General features: G+C 36.4%; 1 protein-coding gene across 3 annotated transcripts in view; it reads left to right on the top strand.

The window, feature by feature from the left end:
- Window positions 1–19,519, top strand: part of STAT4 (signal transducer and activator of transcription 4) — a 125,811-nt gene that overhangs the window by 79,041 nt on the left and 27,251 nt on the right. For all 3 annotated transcript variants that reach the window (XM_055290069.2, XM_063644839.1, XM_063644837.1), the window contains 10 exons: window positions 538–636; window positions 3,667–3,759; window positions 7,054–7,132; window positions 10,330–10,415; window positions 11,902–12,053; window positions 13,926–14,084; window positions 15,026–15,118; window positions 18,086–18,145; window positions 18,630–18,647; window positions 18,738–18,831. In XM_055290069.2, the coding sequence (XP_055146044.1) occupies window positions 538–636; window positions 3,667–3,759; window positions 7,054–7,132; window positions 10,330–10,415; window positions 11,902–12,053; window positions 13,926–14,084; window positions 15,026–15,118; window positions 18,086–18,145; window positions 18,630–18,647; window positions 18,738–18,831 (933 nt within the window). The remainder of the gene's footprint in view (window positions 1–537; window positions 637–3,666; window positions 3,760–7,053; window positions 7,133–10,329; window positions 10,416–11,901; window positions 12,054–13,925; window positions 14,085–15,025; window positions 15,119–18,085; window positions 18,146–18,629; window positions 18,648–18,737; window positions 18,832–19,519) is intronic.

Raw genomic sequence — 19,519 nt, 5'->3', positions numbered from 1 at the left:
TGACCAACATGGAGAAACCCTGTCTCTGCTAAAAATACAAAATTAGCTGGGCATGGTGGTGCATCCCTGTAGTCCCAGCTACTCAGGAGCCTGAGGCAGGAGAATCACTTGAACCCGGGAGGTGGAGGTTGTGGTGAGCCGAGATTCTACCACTGTGCTCCAGCCTGGGCAACAGGCTGAAACTCTGTCTCAAAAAAAAAAAAAAAAAAAAAAAAAACTGCCCAAAACTTAAAGTAAACTGACCCTCCTAAGTGTGTGATCAGGATCTTTCCTAAGAAGGTGCTCAAGAACCATTTTTCATTGTCAAAAGTTATTTTTTAGGACAAAGAGATAAATATGCTCTCTTTAGGAGTCTATGTTTACAGTATGAGTTTCTGTAACTTTCTAATGGAACAGACTATTGGAACAAATCCCAAATAATTTCAGATATTTAATAGGAGATTGTTGTTGTTTTTCAAGAGGTGATATTTTCTTATGATACATATATTTAAGCTTTATGTTAGTTATTTTTGCTCATTGTTTTTTTTTTTTTTTCAGGGAAAATTTCATGGAAATCCAATGCATGTAGCTGTGGTTATTTCAAACTGTTTAAGGGAAGAGAGGAGAATATTGGCTGCAGCCAACATGCCTGTCCAGGTAATATTTTCTGACCTTGTGATCTTGTTATCACCTTGAACTCAATTTTTCTGAAACAGAAATTCTTATCTTTGGTAGGGTACAGTGGCTCACACCTGTAATCCTAACACTTTGGGAGGCCAAGGTGGGAGGATCATTTGAAGCCAAGAGTTTGAGACCAGCCTGGCCAATGCAGCAAGACCCTGTCTCCAAAAAAAAAAAAAATTAAAAATTAGCTGGGTATGGTGGCACATGCCTATAGTCCTAGCTCTGTGGAGGCTGAGATAGAAGGATCACTTGAGCCCAACAGTTCAAGGTTGCAGTGAGCTATGTTCACACCATGTACTCCAACCTGGGTGACAGAGTGAGACTCTGTGTCTTTAAAACAAAACAAAACAAAACAAAAAAAGAAAGAAAGAAAGGAGACATTTTTAAAGAATCTTTTCCAGCTTCTTTTACTTATGTTAGTGGTGCTACCATCCTTTCAGTCACTTGCAATCAAGGTCTTAGTATCATCTTTGCGTAGTTCCTTTTCTCCACCCCCATGCTAAGACAATTACTATGTCTTTCCAGAGTGTATGTCTGGAATCTTATCTATACATCCTTTCTGTTTGTACCGGCCACACTCTGTTCCAGGGTCCTACAATATTAGCCTAGAAATATAGTAATCACCTCCAAGTTGAATTCCTGTCATTTCCACTCTGCCTCTTCCTGTATGTTCTGGTCTTGCTCTACATCTGTCAGTTGCTTCCATTTCCTACCTCACAGTGTAAACCAGTCCGTGAGCAGGAATTTTGTCTTACAGAAGTTCCATGAATACTTGCTTGTTAATTGTGTGAATGTACTTTACTCTAACATAGTTTAGATTATATTTTATCCCATTTTCCTGGATGAATTCAGAGTCCCCACTAAAGACAAGTAGAGGAATCAATGCAGTCCTTAATGAATATTTTTTTTCAGTTAATCCTTACAAAAGGGAAAGGGTGTGTAATTAATTTTCCAAGTGACATCCTCCGTAATTCAGTAAATCATACCATTATATTTATTTTTGAAGGTCTAACAAAAGTGTCTTTTTTTTTTTTTTTTTGAGACAGAGGCTTGATCTGTCACTCAGGCTAGAGTACAGTGGCGCGATCTCAGCTCACTGAAGCCTCCGCCTCCCAGGTTCAAGCAATTCTCCTGCCTCAACTTCCCAAGTAACTGGTATTACAGGCACCCACCACCACGGCTGGCTAATTTTTGTATTTTTAGGAGAGACAGATTTCACTACATTGCCCAGGTTGGTCTTGAACTCCTGACCTCAAGTGATCTTCCCGCCTTGGCCTCCCAAAGTGCTGGGATTACAGGTGTGAGCCACTGCCCCCGGCCAAAAGTATCTGTTATTTAACTCTTAAAAAATTCTCATGTTTAGTTACTGTCAGGCTATGGCTGTTTTGGGAGGACTTTGAAGTTTTGACAACTTTATTTTTTAAATGAAGAAGGATGGTATCATTTTTATTAAATTTTAAAACTATAGTAAGTTCTAAAGTACATGTAGTTTGATTTAGTGCCTTTGGGGTAAAAATTAAGATACTTTTACAAATATATGGTATTCTCACATGTATTCTCAGCTGTCCTTTTTTGAACCCCTCTTATCTCTAGTTATTCGTCTGTGCATGTGTGTGTGTGAGAGAGTGTGTTCTCTTCAAATGTCAGATATCAGTCAAAATGTTTGTTTGAGTATATGCTCATCAAAGTCACTCTGAAAATAATTTGCTAGTAACACATACTACCACAGAAGAAGTACTGGTTATTAAATTTCAACTAGGTAGACAAATAATGGAGGCTGATGAGAGAAAGAGAATTTTATAAAGGCTTTACCAATTGGAAGAGTGTGGTATACTGAAGAACATCTGATCAAGAGTCAAGGACATGGGCTCTACTTGAGGTTACTGCACTGAATTTGCTGCAGATTTTAGTTATCAACCTTTCTAACCATGGCTCCCCACCCAACTTAAGATGAAGGGGCTGCTTACATCTCTAATAGTTATAGAACATTTTATCTAATGAACACACCCAGTATCAGATTATTAGAGTAGCTAAGACATTCTGCTTGGAGAAACTGTCTTTTTGCTTAACCAGGCTAACATTTTTATGTTTTCTTTCATAAACTCCTTTTGTTCTAGAGTAAAAACAAATCTCATCCCAGCAGATTCAAAATCCCCAATTCTAAATTTAGGGCCAATTAGATGTAGTTTCGTTATACCATTTTAAAAATTACATATATTGGTTTTATACAATTTCAAAAATTATATAGATGTTATAGAGAATTAGAGACAAAATTTTTAAAATCATCAGATTATCTGTAATTTCACTGTTCAGAGAGAACACATTGGTAAGATTTTGGTGTATATATTCTCCCAGTCACATGTACTTGAGTTTACATATCTATACATCTGTCCATGTACTTGCAAATGTCTTTATACATACATACATGTATATGTTCAAGCAATAGAGATCATATATATATTTATATTTGTATATGGTTGGTTGGTTGGTTTGAGATGGAGTCTTGCTCTGTCACCCAGGCTGAAGTGCAGTGGCACGATCTCAGCTCAGTGCAACCTCTGACTCCTGGGTTCAAGTGATTCTCCTGCCTCAGCCTCCCAAGTAACTGGGACTACAAGCGCACGCCGCCATACCCGGCTATTTTTTTTTTTTTTTTTTTTTTGTATTTTAGTAGAGACAGGGTTTCACCATGTTGCCCAGGCTGGTCTCAAACTCTTGAGCTCAGGCATTCCACCTGCCTCAGCTTCCCAAAGTGCTAGGATTATAGGCATGAGCCACCGTGCCTGTCCTATATATGGTGTTTTTATCATCTGCTCTAGTCTTCAAATTTTAACACTTTAAATTTTATGTCATTAAATACTTTTTTACAGCATGATTTTTTAATGTCTATAGAGTATCTATATCACATTGATCCAGACCTCAGGTCAAATTGTATGCTGTATGTATTGCATTCATCATAAACCTTTTCAAAACCAGTGAGATTTCAAGACATTCTTTTTCCAGGGGCCTCTAGAGAAATCCTTACAAAGTTCTTCAGTTTCAGAAAGACAGAGGAATGTGGAGCACAAAGTGGCTGCCATTAAAAACAGTGTGCAGGTAAGTGATCTTATACAGATACCTAGAAAGGCTAGCTACTGTCCCCATACAACTATGCACCATTCTCCCATGCACCCAAAGTTAGTGTATACAGAAATCATAGGGCAATTTGTTAATAAGATAAATATCTCTCACATACTATGTTTACATAAGAATATTTCTTTATGGGAAACATTTTAGCTTCAACTTGAACTTCTTTGATATGGGGCTATTCAGGTTATCTATTTCTTCTTCAATGAGCTTTGGTAATTTGTGTTTTTCCAGAAATATGTCCATTTGATCTAAGTTGTTTTATTGGCATAAAGTTGTTCATGATGTTTATTTTCATTTGAATATCTGTAGAATCTGTAGTAATGTCATATCTCTCATTTAATATTGATAAATTTTGTTTTCTCTTTCTTCCATAATCAGTCTATCTAGAGATTTATCAATTTTATTGATCTAGTGAAGATGTCTTAAATAAGACTTTCTGCCATGTTGTATATAAAATAGGATGTTAATTTCCCTTCCAAAACTTACATAGCATTCATTTCCTTGCCATTTATAAAAATAATAATTCCATCAAAATAAATAAACTATAAATATTTAAATATCAACAATCCCATATATTATCTGAATAGTAGGCAGAGGGTTTAAATTTATTTTCAGACTTCTGATTCAGTGATCCTCCATAACAAGTAAAACATGAATGCAAAAGTCTGGGCTTACACTACTGTGAGAAGGAATCAGACAGACCTAGGACAAAATACCGTGGCACATTATAATGTCAAAACCAAGGGCTCTACTCACTCTGCAAGTGTGTAAAGGCAGGAGATTATTATTTTACTATAGTAAGAATACTTAAGCACATTAATCAAGTGCACAGATGGGTTTTGTATCCAGCACAAATTCCTTTTAAAATCCTGAGGAGCAGGATGCAGCAGAGGCCCACATTTTTTGGACCCCCGAGCAGATCTTCACCAGGCCTGTACATGGATCCCCAGCTGTTTTGAGTATTGACAGCTAATGGCTTCTCTGGTGAATTGACTCTACGGGGAGACTCCAGCTGCCTTCAGACAATGACTGAGTGACATGGGGTTGTGGGGAGAGAGGCCAGACATCTTGCCTCAAGTTGGGGTTAACCTTTCGTGCATGTTATGCTCCTGGGTTTCTCAAACCAAAGTTAGACCTAAGTGAAGACCACATGCTCACTTAGCTCCATCCCCTTCCCTTTCCCTCTCTTGTATGTCCTTTCTGCTAAGAGGACTCCTTCAACAAATCCTCTGTACCTGATCCCTGTCCCAGGTCCTGATTCCAGGAAGCCTGGCCTGACTTTTAGTCAAAGCAATGCTTTTCAATCAATGTAATTCCCCCACTTATGCCATAACCTCAGTTTCTCTATGGAACATTTGGAATGTAGCTCTCAGATCATTCAGAGAGCTTTTGAAGATTATTGCTGGGTATTTTCGCCTTTTGCAATTACTGATGACAATATACTCTAGAAGTCCCTTAATTACTTACCATAGCATTGACTTTTCAGAGATCTGGCATTGGTTTAATACACTTTTCATTAGAAGATTCTGCAAGATACTGCCTTCTTTTAGCTTTTAATTAATTTTGAGATCAAAAGATAGAGCCACAGTATATCTCTGCTTTAAAGCTATCATATTTTATTTTGGTACATTTTCTCATGCATGTAGGTTCCATGAGTTTAGAGCTCAGAGCCTTCCATGGGACTTTGTTCTGCAGAAACTTAGCATCAAGTGAAATGCTGCAAGTGGTATTGGGGTATAGTGAAAAGAAAGAGTAAAGACTGAAGCTAAACTAGACTAGATTTGAATTCTAGCTTGAGTATGTATTATTGTATGACTTTGGGCCTCAGTTTCCTCACATGAAAAATGGAAATAGTTTACTTTGCAGGTTGCTGAAAGGATAATCTATGTAAGGTATAGGCGCAGCACAGGTTGCTCAAACTTGGTAGCTGTTATTACTACGGGTGGGTAGACAGTGTATCGTGTAGTCAATAGCTACTACTTTGTTTCTTTTCTAAGGTTTATAAATATGGAGAATGTCATTAAGAGAATGAGATAACAGGGATTAGAAGAGTAATAATAGCTTCTACTTATGAAGCATGTGTTTGGTACCAGGCGCTGTTTTAAGCAGTCGAACTAATGTAATCCTTATAACAACTCCTTGAAGTAGATACTGTTGTCCTTCCTCCTCCCACCCCCACACCCCTTTTTACAGGCGAAGAAGCTAAAATGCAAAGACATTTGCCCAAGTCCATGCAGCTAATAAGTCATAGAGTTGGAACACAAATTCAGACTCTCTTCCTCCAAATTCTATACTTTTTGTAACCAATAATTTAAAATTTGGATTAAATTTTATTCTGATTAAAATTTGAAATTTGTGATGAAAGCGTTGTTGTGGTAGATATATGTTTCCTTAGAGAAGACTTCTTGGAATAAGCAGGCAGTAGAAAGTTTGACTTTTCTAAGAAGAAAAGGAAGTACAGTAGTCTGAATCTAGGAAGTGCAGTGGGTCTATTTTTGGTTAAGGGTGGGGTCAAGGTTAGACTGCTGGACTTCCCACAAACTTCTCACTGAGCACCTGAGTGACCTTGGACAAGTGAGTTACTTCACATCTCGTGGCCTCTGCTTCTTCCTCTGTAAAAGTGAGGATAACCCACTTCATGGGTGTTGTGAAGACTAAAGGAGATAATATAAAAAAGCCTTTAGCCGAGATCTTGACATTTACTATTATATCTGAGCAGGAAAACATCACCAGGTTTGAGGAAAAGTAAAGTAAAAATCTCAAAGACAGATTAACAGGAGACACAGAAGAAGCATAGGCATATTTCAGGAAATAGAAAGAAAAAATATTTAAGCTGAATTGTCATAAACTACGGTATATTTAAATGAACATTTCAGCAAAAAGAGATCATTGATACATTAGTACAGAGTTATATGAAATACTCAAGAGTTCTAAAAGGGCAAAAATACTCATATTCTCCAATTAAAAAAAGATTATATGCATAGACTCATTTGGAAGTAATTAAGAAATGAGCAAGTAGATGCTGAAAGACTTCCAGGCAAGTAGAAAGAATGAATAGCTGGAAGGGCAAGTTCAATCTGGTTCTTCCAGCATTATCCAACTTCCATATGAATTAGCTCTTTAGAAGTGTGGGTTCATTATGGTCTTTGGTTGCTGTTAGAGATTGGAAGCACCAAGCAGTTTTTTAAAATACTTATGATGTTGTTTGATTGACATGCTTCATTGTAACAGCAGAGTGAGTATGTTTTCTTTTGTGAAAAGATGACAGAACAAGATACCAAATACTTAGAAGACCTGCAGGACGAATTTGACTACAGGTATAAAACAATTCAGACAATGGGTAAGTTTTTGTTTTTTCTATAATTATGCATAGAGACAAAAAGGCATCTTGAGTGTTCTCACTGACAGAGTTGATAAATTTGAACTACTTCCTTAAGTGAGCCTAGGGAAATACAGGGAGTGTTTTCTTGTTTTGCTTCTTCCTTCTCTCTGCATATAAATATGTGTGTGTGTGCGTGTTTAAGAGTGTGTGTATGTACCCGTGTATATCCAACCAATTCCAAGTAAATTACCAACCAATTCAACATACATTTTAAACTGCATGAGGAATTACCCCTACTTCAGCATAGGTCTCTAAAAAATAAAAACCTTCTCCTATAGAATTAAAATATAATTATCACAGAAACAAAAGTAATAATAATTGCCTAACATGATCAGAGAATTACAAGTAGTATTTTAATAATATAATTTTCTAAGATTATAAAATAGAAATGTGTTTCATGGAAGAAAGCATAAAATATAGGCAAAAGCATTAAAAAAATAAAAATCTCATGAAATCTCACTATCTACAGATAAATACTGTCAAAATATATTTCCTTCCAGCCTTTTCTCTGTATGTTCACATACATACACATCTATGTATTTATTTTCAGAAAATGAAATCATATTGTATATAATTTTGTGTACTGCATTTAACATTTTATTTTTAAGTATTTCCTCATGTCAAAAAGTCTCCAAAAACATAATTTCAGTAATTGCATAAGTGTCAAAATGTAAGGTCACTGCAATTTATTTTACTATTTTTTCTGTGGTTAAACACTGAAATTGTTTACAACTAGGTGTTTTTTAAAAATGAAGGGGAAGAGAACATTTACAAGTCCTAAGATTTACAAATAATAATAGAAGAATAGTTTAAAGTATGTTGCAATTAATGGGACAATTGGCAAGATTCTAATTAGGTCTAGTTTTGTTGATGGAATTGTGCTGATGTTAATTTACTTGTTTTGATCATTGTGCTTACTATGTTAATGTAAGAGAACAGAAGAAACTAGGTGAAGGACATATGAGAACTCTGCTATTTGTGTAACTTTTTTGTACCTCTAAAATTATTTCAAAATAATTCAAAAAAATAAATCAGATATAAACTTTCCATTTACAGAATCATCTTCGACTATTCAAATGTTGGCCTAAAATGTATCTTGAAGGAAATATGAATGATTGTGGCCAAACATTTAACTTTTCATACATGAAGATGAGATGTTTTGGGTTCTTCTCCTGATATGCTTAAGATGCTTTGACTTCCAGGAAATATTATTCAAAATGTTCACAATTATTTGTACATACAACTTTTCCATTCAGAAGAAATGGCACAAACATGGGTTTCATTATCAAAGGGGGAGTCCATGACCCTAAAAGGGTTTAGAACAACTGTAAATTTAATCAAGTGATGTTCATTGAAGGCAGCCTTATTCCAAATTTTATGTGCAAACTACTAATTTTAAGAATTAGATTATTTGAACTTAATTTGTTATGATTTGAGTCACTTTTTCAGTGCTTCATGTCCATTATGAATTAAAATGATCATTTTTATCACCTGAATCCACAAATATTTATTTTGTTTGTCCCATCCTGTAGTAAGTGAAAAGAAAAATACAAGGGAAACAAGTTATTATATCCTTGGTGAAGATGGGAAAGGTTAGCTAAAGAAGTTTTCAGTTGCCAAAATGCTACATAAACAAGATTTTGCTATGTATGGGATCTAGGAGTTAGTGAATTTGTGAATCATTACAACCAGAAATGAGTTCCTGGAGATTAGTCCTAATTTGTAGAGAAGTTTGCCACAGTGTTGTTCTGGGGCCTCTTTTTCACAATTACACAAGTCAAATCAGCATTCCCAGCCCCCATTTTTCATGAACATGAATGGTTGGTATAAACACTTGCCATTGTAGGAGCAAAAAGGGAACCTTCTCCCTTCACCCTCTGAAGGTTCATTGAATATGGACTAATAAAATGTAGATCAATAGGAGAAAAAGGCATGCAAATTAATTTAACATGCACAGCATGGGAGAATAGCAGGAGAGTGGTTACCCAGTAATCCAGTGAGGTACAGATGCTTATATGCCCTTCTTCATAAGGGAAAGGGAGATTGGAATTGTAGAAGCAAATGATTTTTAAAGTTAATGAATGGACCCAATGCTCAAGCAGTGCTTAGTAAATAATATTCTTGGAGAATTGACTGGAACCTGAGAACAAACAATGATTTGGGACAAAGTTTGGACTCTAGGTATGGTGTTTAATTTTCAGACTTTTCCTCTGTGATATGAGTTTTAAGTTTCTCTGGTTAATGAAATTTCAGGGAAGGGATCAAAGGCAATTGTGTTCCTCTTAGGGGTCCAGTTTCTAGGTAGATCAGGGAGCTTCCGAGCACTTCATGTGTGCTATGGAGAGACAGAAGATGGAGAGAGACCTTGAGGCTGCTGCTTTAGTTCCATTATTTTGGGGTGTCATTTTCTGAGCCCCACCACTATGTCAATAAAGTTTAATGTTCAAATTAAATAATATAATGTTTATTTATTGCATGTATCCCCATGTAAAAAAGGATAAATCTTTTTTTTCAGTCAGATATTTTTCTAAGTTACAACTCTGGCCCACTGCTAGTTTTACGATGAGGCGAGCACATTTTGAAAAACAAAAAGAAAAAAAAGTGGGGGAAAGTAAAGAACTTAGTCTTTATTAGTTCATGAGACTAGGTAGATAAGACTGTGACTCTATCAGGCAGTTTCTCATAAAACCTGCATATGAAGCAGAGCAGGGAGGGGTAGGTGAAGGCAACAGAGAGTAAAATATGATGTAATCAGGGGCACAAAGGGTGATCCCTGCCTTCCTTACTTTTACCAAATAACCAAGTATATAATTAATGTGGAGGTATCCAGTAAGGCATCCATTACAGCAATTTTATCTCCTCTGTCCACCACCACCAAAACAAAACAACACAAAGCACCAAGTGCAGAATGGTCTTTCCTGAAGTTCTGTAAAATAAAGAGGTCCTTTTTTGCATGCTTGGATGTAATTCTTCCTGGCAAAATGAGCAGACAGAGACTTCCAAGCTCACCTCTAGTGAACCCAATTAGTCTCTTACCACATAAGTTCTCCGGGTCAGGGCAGTTTTAGGATGGTGGATTGAGGCTGACTTGACTTTCAGGAATAGGGAGCTTTGACCTGGAGAAAACTCTAAATCTGATCTCTTTACCTTTGCAGATCAGAGTGACAAGAATAGTGCCATGGTGAATCAGGAAGTTTTGACACTGCAGGAAATGCTTAACAGCCTCGATTTCAAGAGAAAGGTTAGTGAAGAATTTTAATTTGGGCTTTTGCCTATTTTTCTCCTTTTTTCTAAACTTAGACTAACTGAAAATAATCAAGCTGTAAGATTTTATCAGTTCCATTTACTGAATGAAGAAACGGCAAGGTTTCTAGGAATAGTCCCACGCTGTTTGCCATGCTTCTCTTCATGAGTTTACAATGCTGGACCTCTTTAGAGCCTATTTATCTTGCTTATGTGACACATTTACTGTAGCTAACATTAATTTCAAGGTGGAAATTTTACCCGATTTTTATTTGTCAGTATTTCAGACGTGGCTGTTTTAGTTGCTGTACTTAATATGCTGAGATGGGTTCCACTGCACATATATAACTAATATAGTATTTGATGACTACTAAAATTTTATTGGAAAAATAAGTGTTCTAGTTTCTACTCTGAGAAATGACGTAGTGTTAAGCAATTTCCTAGATTTCAAAATAGTTCATTGGCAACTGAACATATTCAATCTAACTTCTCCCAAGGAGAGCAAGAACTTTTTTTCTGGTTCAATGAAATATTTTTAAGGAGGGGAAACATCTCTATTTCACTTTTCACTTTTCTACCTCTCTTGAAAAATAAATGCAATTGAAATTTAACCAGTCACTGATAAATCAGTAGTTCATTTCTAAAAGTTCAGCTCAATTTTTTGTGCAGGAATTTGGGTGAGCACAAACAAGTATAACATTTATTTTCACCCTAAATTAATTATAAACTTAGTTATATATCAGATTTTAAGTATGCAAGTAGTTAATCCAAGAAAAATTTAATGTTTTTATGCATAATAAATCTATGCTGTATATTTTTATGCATGACATCTTATTCTACTTTAGGAATAACATTTTAAAAAGAGAAGGAACATTGACAATAATTCAGTTCATTCAACTGGTTGTATAAATGAGAATACCAAGTTTCAGCAAGATTAAATACTTTGTTCACATTCATATAGCTTACAATAATGCCAGAACAGAAATTCATATCTTCTAACCCTTAGCCCTTTGAAAGTTATAATTCTCCATTATGCCTCCCAAAACCCGGAAAAAGTCCTAATAAAAATTAACACAGAAAGGCTCAAATTTTAGTCAGCTCATTTTAATATAAATGGGTAATCATCTTTATTAAAAAATCAATTACATATATAAATATCCTTTTAATAAGCAACTATACAGTTTTGTGGCTACAAGTTTTGTGACTCAATATTGTTGCCACAGGAGTTACAAATTCAATATATTTATGCTGAAACACATGATGAGAATGTTAAACTGTGGCCATTCTTCTTTTCTCATGACATCATTTATTGTCAATAATTTAATTGTTTGAAAAGGCCTGGCAAATAGAAGCTAGCATTTAGTAAAATATTTGGTCAAAATTTTAACCAAGCCTTTGTCTACCAGGTTAAATAGTTTTGTAAATTGAATTTTGAGTGACTTATTTCTTATGAAACTCTCTTCAGTAGTCCCCTTTGTTTTTAGGAGGCTCTCAGTAAAATGACCCAAATCATCCATGAGACGGACCTGTTAATGAACAACATGCTCATAGAAGAGCTGCAAGACTGGAAGCGGCGGCAGCAAATTGCCTGCATCGGGGGTCCACTCCACAACGGGCTCGACCAGCTTCAGAACTGGTAAAACGAATCGACTGCAGTTTCTAGTGAAAACCACAGGAAATACAAAACTTCAGTGTCACTCAGCCAGAGAATGCAGGTTTAGACTGCAACATCAGTTCATTCAGCTTATTGATGGCTTATTAGCAGCTGAGAAATCTACAGTTGAAAACAAATAGTATAAGTATTCTTAGCTTTCATTCTCATGGGGAAATCAAGGAAAGCATCTGTTGAATGCTTAATTTTCACATGCAAGATATCAATCTTAAAAGACTCGAATAAATTTTGAAACCAGCAGTATACTTTCTTTAAGGACAGACTAAAGAAGGACTAGTTTCAAAATCTTGAAAATAGATATCTCAACTTTTAAATGTTAGTTTTGTGTTTTCAACATAGTGATTTCTTTTGTTAAAGATGTTGGTCAGGGATAGAAAATTTCAGTTAGACAGAAGGAATAAGTTCAAGAGATCCATTGTACGTCATGGTGACTGTAGTTACTAACAACTTATTGTATACTTGAAAATTACTACGAAACTAGATTTTAAGAGCTCTTACCACAGAAAAGTATGTGAGGTAATAATGCATGTTATTCAGCTTGATGTAACTATTGAACAATGTTTACATACATCAAAACATCATGTTGTATATCACAAATATATACAATTTTTATGTGTCAAATTTTAAAAATCACAAATGGTTAATACAAGCTGGCATTCCCAATCTATGTACACACACATGCAATGAAATGTAGATACTATCCTTTGCATTAGAAGATTAAAATGTTCATAGGGTTTTCCATGTCATAAATGCAAAATTAAACTATTTGATTGAAGGAACAATTGGAAAATATGAAAAAGAAAGAAACTGTTCAGTTAAAATCTAAAATTGCTTCCTAAGAGAACAAGTCAATACAATGGAATATGTAGTAACTGGGGAGCCCCTCACTAAAAGCTCTGCCCTGCCAGGCCTACTTGTCAAGAAATGTAAGGAGTTTGACTCATTTTAAAACATTGATTTTCCTTGGGAAGACACTTTGATTCTCCAACTCACTGTACTCTGTTGTGAAAACAACAATAAAGGGAGCAATAAAGATCTTAACCGATAATGGAGCTCATACCAAAAATCAGCAGGGATTCAACCACTCTTGCCATAGTCTTATATGTGGAATACTTTAAGCAGAAAGAGTTACTGTATGGCGAGGTGGACTTTCAAGTCTGATAAGATGTTCTGTCTCCTGTAGCTGGAAATCCCTTCCATGTCCATTTCAATCTTACTCTTTCCTAGGCTTCTGGCCCACACTGCCACCTCCGTTTCTGGGGTGAGATCACCACATAGTGAATAAAATTCCAAGCAGTTATCAGGGGCAAGCATTTCTAAATATACCTTACTCTAAAGAGAGTCATTGGTCACTTTTGGCTAATACTTAGGACTTGTAAAAATATATATTGTGTGGGAAGATCGGTTTCATATGTTTTTCTTTCAGTATGCTTACATAAGAAAACATTAATCATAGCATGTTTTTTATGACTTTAAATTTGCTCTTTTTTTGCCCTTTAGTGAGCGCCACATTTTTAACATATATATGCTTAATATGCTTAAACAAAGAATGATTAAAAGGGATTTAGTTCCAAATGTTGATAAAATTTCATAAATGATGACATATAAGGTTTAAATGAGAAAACGTTGAAAACATTTAACATATGCATATTCAAGAAAAAAATGGGTTAGGAAAATAAAAATAAAAACTGTCACTAACCTAAATCAAATTAAGTGATTCATTTAATTAATTTAATAATTAATAATTTAATGTTTATTAACTATGACCCATTGTTACAATGCTTTTTTATTATTAAGTGGAAAAACTATCTTTGATTTTTATTTGCTGTTCAATAGCTTTACACTATTGGCAGAAAGTCTTTTCCAACTCAGAAGGCAATTGGAGAAACTAGAGGAGCAATCTACCAAAATGACATATGAAGGTGATCCCATTCCAATGCAAAGAACTCACATGCTAGAAAGAGTCACCTTCTTGATCTACAACCTTTTCAAGAAGTAAGTGAAGTGCTATCAATGGCATCCTCCATTCTGTGAAGTAAGAACACCCTTCCTAAGGTTTTGGTGTTTAGGTGGAAGAGTGGCAGGGAAGTATTCAACAACGAGCTTCAGGGAGAAGTGAATAGAACCCCAGAAAGTTTTAGAAACCGCATTTCTACTCTTCACTATTTATTCATCAACACTTCTCTCACCAACTGGCTCAGTTTTCCACAAGCTAAGTCACGTCACTCACCTACAGCTCAGTTTTCACATCTTAGAAAAAATTTCAAGGGTTTTTTCTTACGTGCATATCCCTGAAATGAAGGATGCAGAACATTTTCATGTTTATAAGCTAAAGAAAAAAATACTAATATGTACCAGAAATCTTAATATTTAGTCCAAAAAAAGTCATGAAATTTATTTTCAGCCAGGTATGGTGGCTCACACCTGTAATCCCAGCACCTTGGGAGACTGAGGCAAGGAGTTGCTTGAGCTCAGGAGTTGTAGAACAGCCTGGACAACATAAAAAGACCCCCATCTCTACAAAAAAATAAAAAGTGTATCCAAGCATGGTGGCACATCCCTATAGTCCTAGATACTCAGGAGGCCAAGGCAGGAGGATCACTTGAGCTCAGGAGGTTGAGACTGCAGTGAGCTATGATCGTGCCACTGCATTTCAGCCTGGGCAACAGAGGGAGACCCTTCTCAAAAGAAAAAAAAATTACTAAATGGACTGGGGCTTTTATTCATGGCTCAATTATAACAATTAAGAATCATTTACTGCTGTTAAATGATTTCTAAAAAGTCATTGTAAAGATTTGAGTTTAATTGGGGGTTTGAATATCTTCTAAGTGTAGAAAATTTGGACTTTGAGTGGATAGCATCCTGTTCCTCTGTGGTTTTCAGTCTCAATATTTTCAGTGTTTTCAAATGATGCGCTTTATTTCCTTTTCATCTAGCTCATTTGTGGTTGAGCGACAGCCATGTATGCCAACCCACCCTCAGAGGCCGCTGGTACTTAAAACCCTAATTCAGTTCACTGTAAAACTAAGGTAGGCAAAACATCTCCTACTATTTCGTGTGTTTGTGGAGCTATAGTCTCTGGATGATCAAGGCCAATTTCTCTCATTGTGGCTTGCATTCAGATGTTCTTTATTGAACCATCTGCTGTGTGCCCAGCTCTGAGCTTTGGGAAATACCCACAGAAATGTGAAGATGAGAGCCCTGCTTGTCAAGAGCATGACAGTGCAGATGAGAACGTGAGGGATATTAGCCTGGAAGTATAGAATCATAATATCAGGCACAATGAAATTAATTGCTGAAAAGGTTGACTTCAGAAAAGACTGGAGAGATTGGGAGAGGGGTGGAGGATTGTAGGAGAATGAGAATACAGAAATAATGGCTTCCTGGCTCTGTCTGGTAATCGTGGGGAACGGGGAAGAGACAGAATTGAGAGGACAGACTGGGGACAGATTCTGGAAGGCTTTGAATATCCTATCTGGGCAACATAGTGGCAAATTCATCTCCTGAGATTACCCAGTAACTGGCTTATTAGACTTTCCACAAAAACTCCCAATACAACAGTTTTCCATATATCCCTACTGTGTACCTGATTTAAAGACATAACTTTTGTGTTATTGTTGCTTTCTCTGTGAATTTGATCCTTTCTATTAGCATTAGCAATCAAAACTTACAGTTTTCCATAATGATGCTGAGAACAATGAGTTTGAGTTCTTACTTTCAAAGATTCTCACCATGCCTGAAACTCCAAGAACTAAAGTTTTAAAGGCCTAATCACTAGGTCACCTCTGGAAAGCTGAAACCACAGACTAACGGGTCCAGAGGTGGTGATGCCATGGTACAGAGCAGTTTAGGGTTCCATGATAGGGTTGCTGATCACATATCACTATTGGAACTCCATTTTTAAAGAGAAGGCATTTGTCTTCGGTTTGCATTTTTAAGACACCATTAACATTCTTAATCAGTTTATTTGTATGAGTTTTGCACCAAGATTTAAGAACTGAAAACAAAAGGCAGAGGCTAGGTTCCTTTTTAAATTGCACTGTTGGCCAAGCTTGGTGGCTCACGCGTATAATCCCAGCACTTTGGGAGCCTGAGGAAGGCAGATCACCTGAGGTCAGGAGTTCAAGACCAGCCTGGACAACATGGCAATACCCCATCTCTACTAAAAATAAAAAAATTAGCTGAGCATGTTGGCGCATGCCTGTAATCCCAGCTACTTGGGAGGCTGAGGCAGGAGAATGGCTTGAACCCAGGAGGTAGAGGTTGCAGTGCACTGCACTCATGCCACTGCACTCCAGCCTGAGCAACAACAGCGAGACTCCATCTCAAAAAATAAAACAGAATAATAAAGTAAAATAAAAAAATAGGCATTCTTCTCAAAAGTTGTTCCTTCCTCATTCCGACATCTCTATATAACTCGGAGGAGAGTGAAATAAGATGGAGAAGTGGTGGACATTCTACTTTTCCTTGAGACACTCCTATAGATGATATAGTAAGTCTAAGATGCTCTCTGGGACAAAAGGGGAGATGAGTAGGGATTGCCTAGCAAAAAAATTCTAAGTGGAAAAGGTATTCTGAATCAGCACCACTTGCATGTTGTGTGAACTGATTGCCAGGGGCATAGAACATTAGCCCCTGGTTGTAGGCTCTGTCTTCCTCTTCTGCCTGTTGGGTACCCATCCTCCTCCTCTGTACCCTATTCCCCACCATCTTGATAGGTGATCCTTTACTCAAGGTTTTCCTAAAACCCCTCTTTGCCATGCTTTTGCATCCTCCTGTTTCAAAAGGAAGAATGACCTTGAACTCCATGGGACTTGTCAGCATCTTGCGGTGAATCAGATCCTTCCTGAAGTGGTATAAAAAGGAAGGTGGAGAGGAAAAACATCTGGCCTGATTTTATGTGACTATGCCCCCTTCTCACCATTCACTACCAATGACTGCACACTCAACATACTCCAGATCCTGAACCAATCTTGTGCCTTGTACAGGACTTTTAAAGAGCCTTGCAACATTCTACCCACCCTTTTGTTTGGGCTGCCCATGAGCTATGATTTCATTTCTCTAATGCCAGTGAGTTGCTTATCGCCATATTCTCTATATTCCATTTGTGTGCCTGGACTCCCTCCTTTTATGTAGAGCCACGTCCACATTTCTCCCTTCTGCAGTCTTTGCTACAACAGTTCTCTAGTACCTAAGGGTGTACTGCATAAATATGAGGAGCTCAGTGCATGCTGAGTAAATGAGCAAAGTTTAGGATGAGGGCATGAGTAAATGAATGAATGTGTGAGGGATTGAATGACTATCTCTGAAACTGCACTGAACCCACAGGTAGGTTACATCACAGGACAGAAATCTGAGGAGTTGGAGAAAGCAAAAGAATAAAGGATGGGCTGACACCAGAAGGAATTAAAGGAATTTTTATACTGAACTTCAATTACTTGTTCATTTGAAGTTTGTTTTTTTAATGAACATTTTTGCTGTTACTTAAATATAGTGTTTGGAAAGATTTCAAATGTATTTGAGTTGGGATTTTCCATATTTTACTAGAGTTCTGTCGTAGCATGTTCACCATAAAACACTTACCACTAAAGCTTACAAAGTGTTTTTTTTTTTTTGTAATATGAGGATAAAATGAAGCCATATAAGAATTTTTTTATATCTATACATTTAACCCACATTTGAGCTTTAGCCAAAATATATAGCTTTTTTTTCTGACCTGGCCAACGTATTATCCAGCAAACATCAACTGAAGCAATATGGAAACACTTCCAAATGTTTGCCAATAATGCTATTAAGTGACTGATGTCAACATTAGTTACATGGCAAACTAAAGAGGCATTATACATTTCCAAAACACACTAACATATAACTGTAGATAATGTAAGGTTTATTTATATGCATATTTCATAGTATATTTAAATGTTTAAATATATAAAAGGGTTTTTAAATACTTTTAATTTTTATCTTTGATTTTTTTTATTGATATCTCTTTCCAGGCTACTAATAAAATTGCCAGAACTAAACTATCAGGTAAAGGTTAAAGCATCAATTGACAAGTAAGTTTTCTAATTTCATTTTGAATTACAATTCCAAATGTAAGACTTTTAAAAATGAATAGCTCTTATTTTATAGAATAATTTTGAACTTTTAAATTTACTTCTCTAACGTTATATAATGAATGTACTTCAAATATTTGACTTTGAAGTTCAAACATTTATCAAAATTCAGTGGTATCCTAAATTTAAAATTTTACTATAAAAACTTGAAATCAATTTTATATACTATCCTTTAAAGTATCATAGAGACCGGGTGCGGTGGCTCATGCCTGTAATCCCAGCTACTCAGGAGGCTGAGGCAGGAGAATCGCTTGAACCCAGGGGACAGAGGTTGTAGTGAGCCAAGATTGCACCACTGCACTCCAGCCTGGGTGACAGAGCGAGACTGTCTCAAAATAAATAAATAAATAAAATAAACTATCATAGAAAGTTATTCCTAGATCTATTAAATAGCTTATTTTAAAGAATCTTCTTGGTTTTACAGGAATGTTTCAACTCTAAGGTAAGACATTTACTTTGTGGAAACTTTCTTGCTGCTCTTGTAAATATATTTTACCTGAGACCATGTAAATAGCTAAGATTTCCTCTCCAGCAACCGAAGATTTGTACTTTGTGGAACTAATGTCAAAGCCATGTCTATTGAAGAATCTTCCAACGGGAGTCTCTCGGTAGAATTTCGACATTTGGTAAGTTTGGCAGTAAAGTTACACAGGCTTTTTTTTCCCCAAAATCAGACATCTTTACTAATACGCCTTATAATTCAGTATATTTTGTGCTTAAATATTTCTTATTTGAAATTGGGAACCGGCTGGGCACAGTGGCTCATGTCTGTAATCCCAGCATTTTGGGAGGCCAAGGTGGGCGGATCACAAGGTCAGGAGTTCAAGACCAGCCTGGCCAACATAGTGAAACCCCGTCTCTACTAAAAATACAAAAAATTAGCCAGGCATGGTGGCAGGCGCCTGTAATCCCAGCTATTCTGGAGGCTGAGGCAGGAGAATTGCTTGAACCTGGCAGACGGAGGTTGCAGTGAGCTGAGATCGTGCCAGTGAACTCTAGCCCAGGCCACAATGCAAGGGTCCGTCTCAAAAAAAAAAGAAAAGAAATTAGGAACCATACTGAGAAATAAAACACGCCATCAGTGCAGAATTAAAATGGTAGAAAGAGCACTGAACCTTAACTCAGAAGGTCTGAGTTCTAAACTATGAAGACATAGTACCTAAGTATACATAGTAGTTGGTCAGTATATTTTGCTGATAATGACAGAGATAATCTGTCTTAAAATGGAGAGGTATTACACAATGGAATATATTATTCAGCCATTGAAAAATGAAATTGTGTCATACACAGCAACATGGATGGAATTGGAGATCA

This window comes from Symphalangus syndactylus, chromosome 8 (assembly GCF_028878055.3).
Source record: "Symphalangus syndactylus isolate Jambi chromosome 8, NHGRI_mSymSyn1-v2.1_pri, whole genome shotgun sequence".
NCBI lineage: Eukaryota > Metazoa > Chordata > Mammalia > Primates > Hylobatidae > Symphalangus > Symphalangus syndactylus.
Note: the sequence above shows the minus strand (reverse complement) of the source record. Positions and strands in the feature narration are given on the sequence as shown.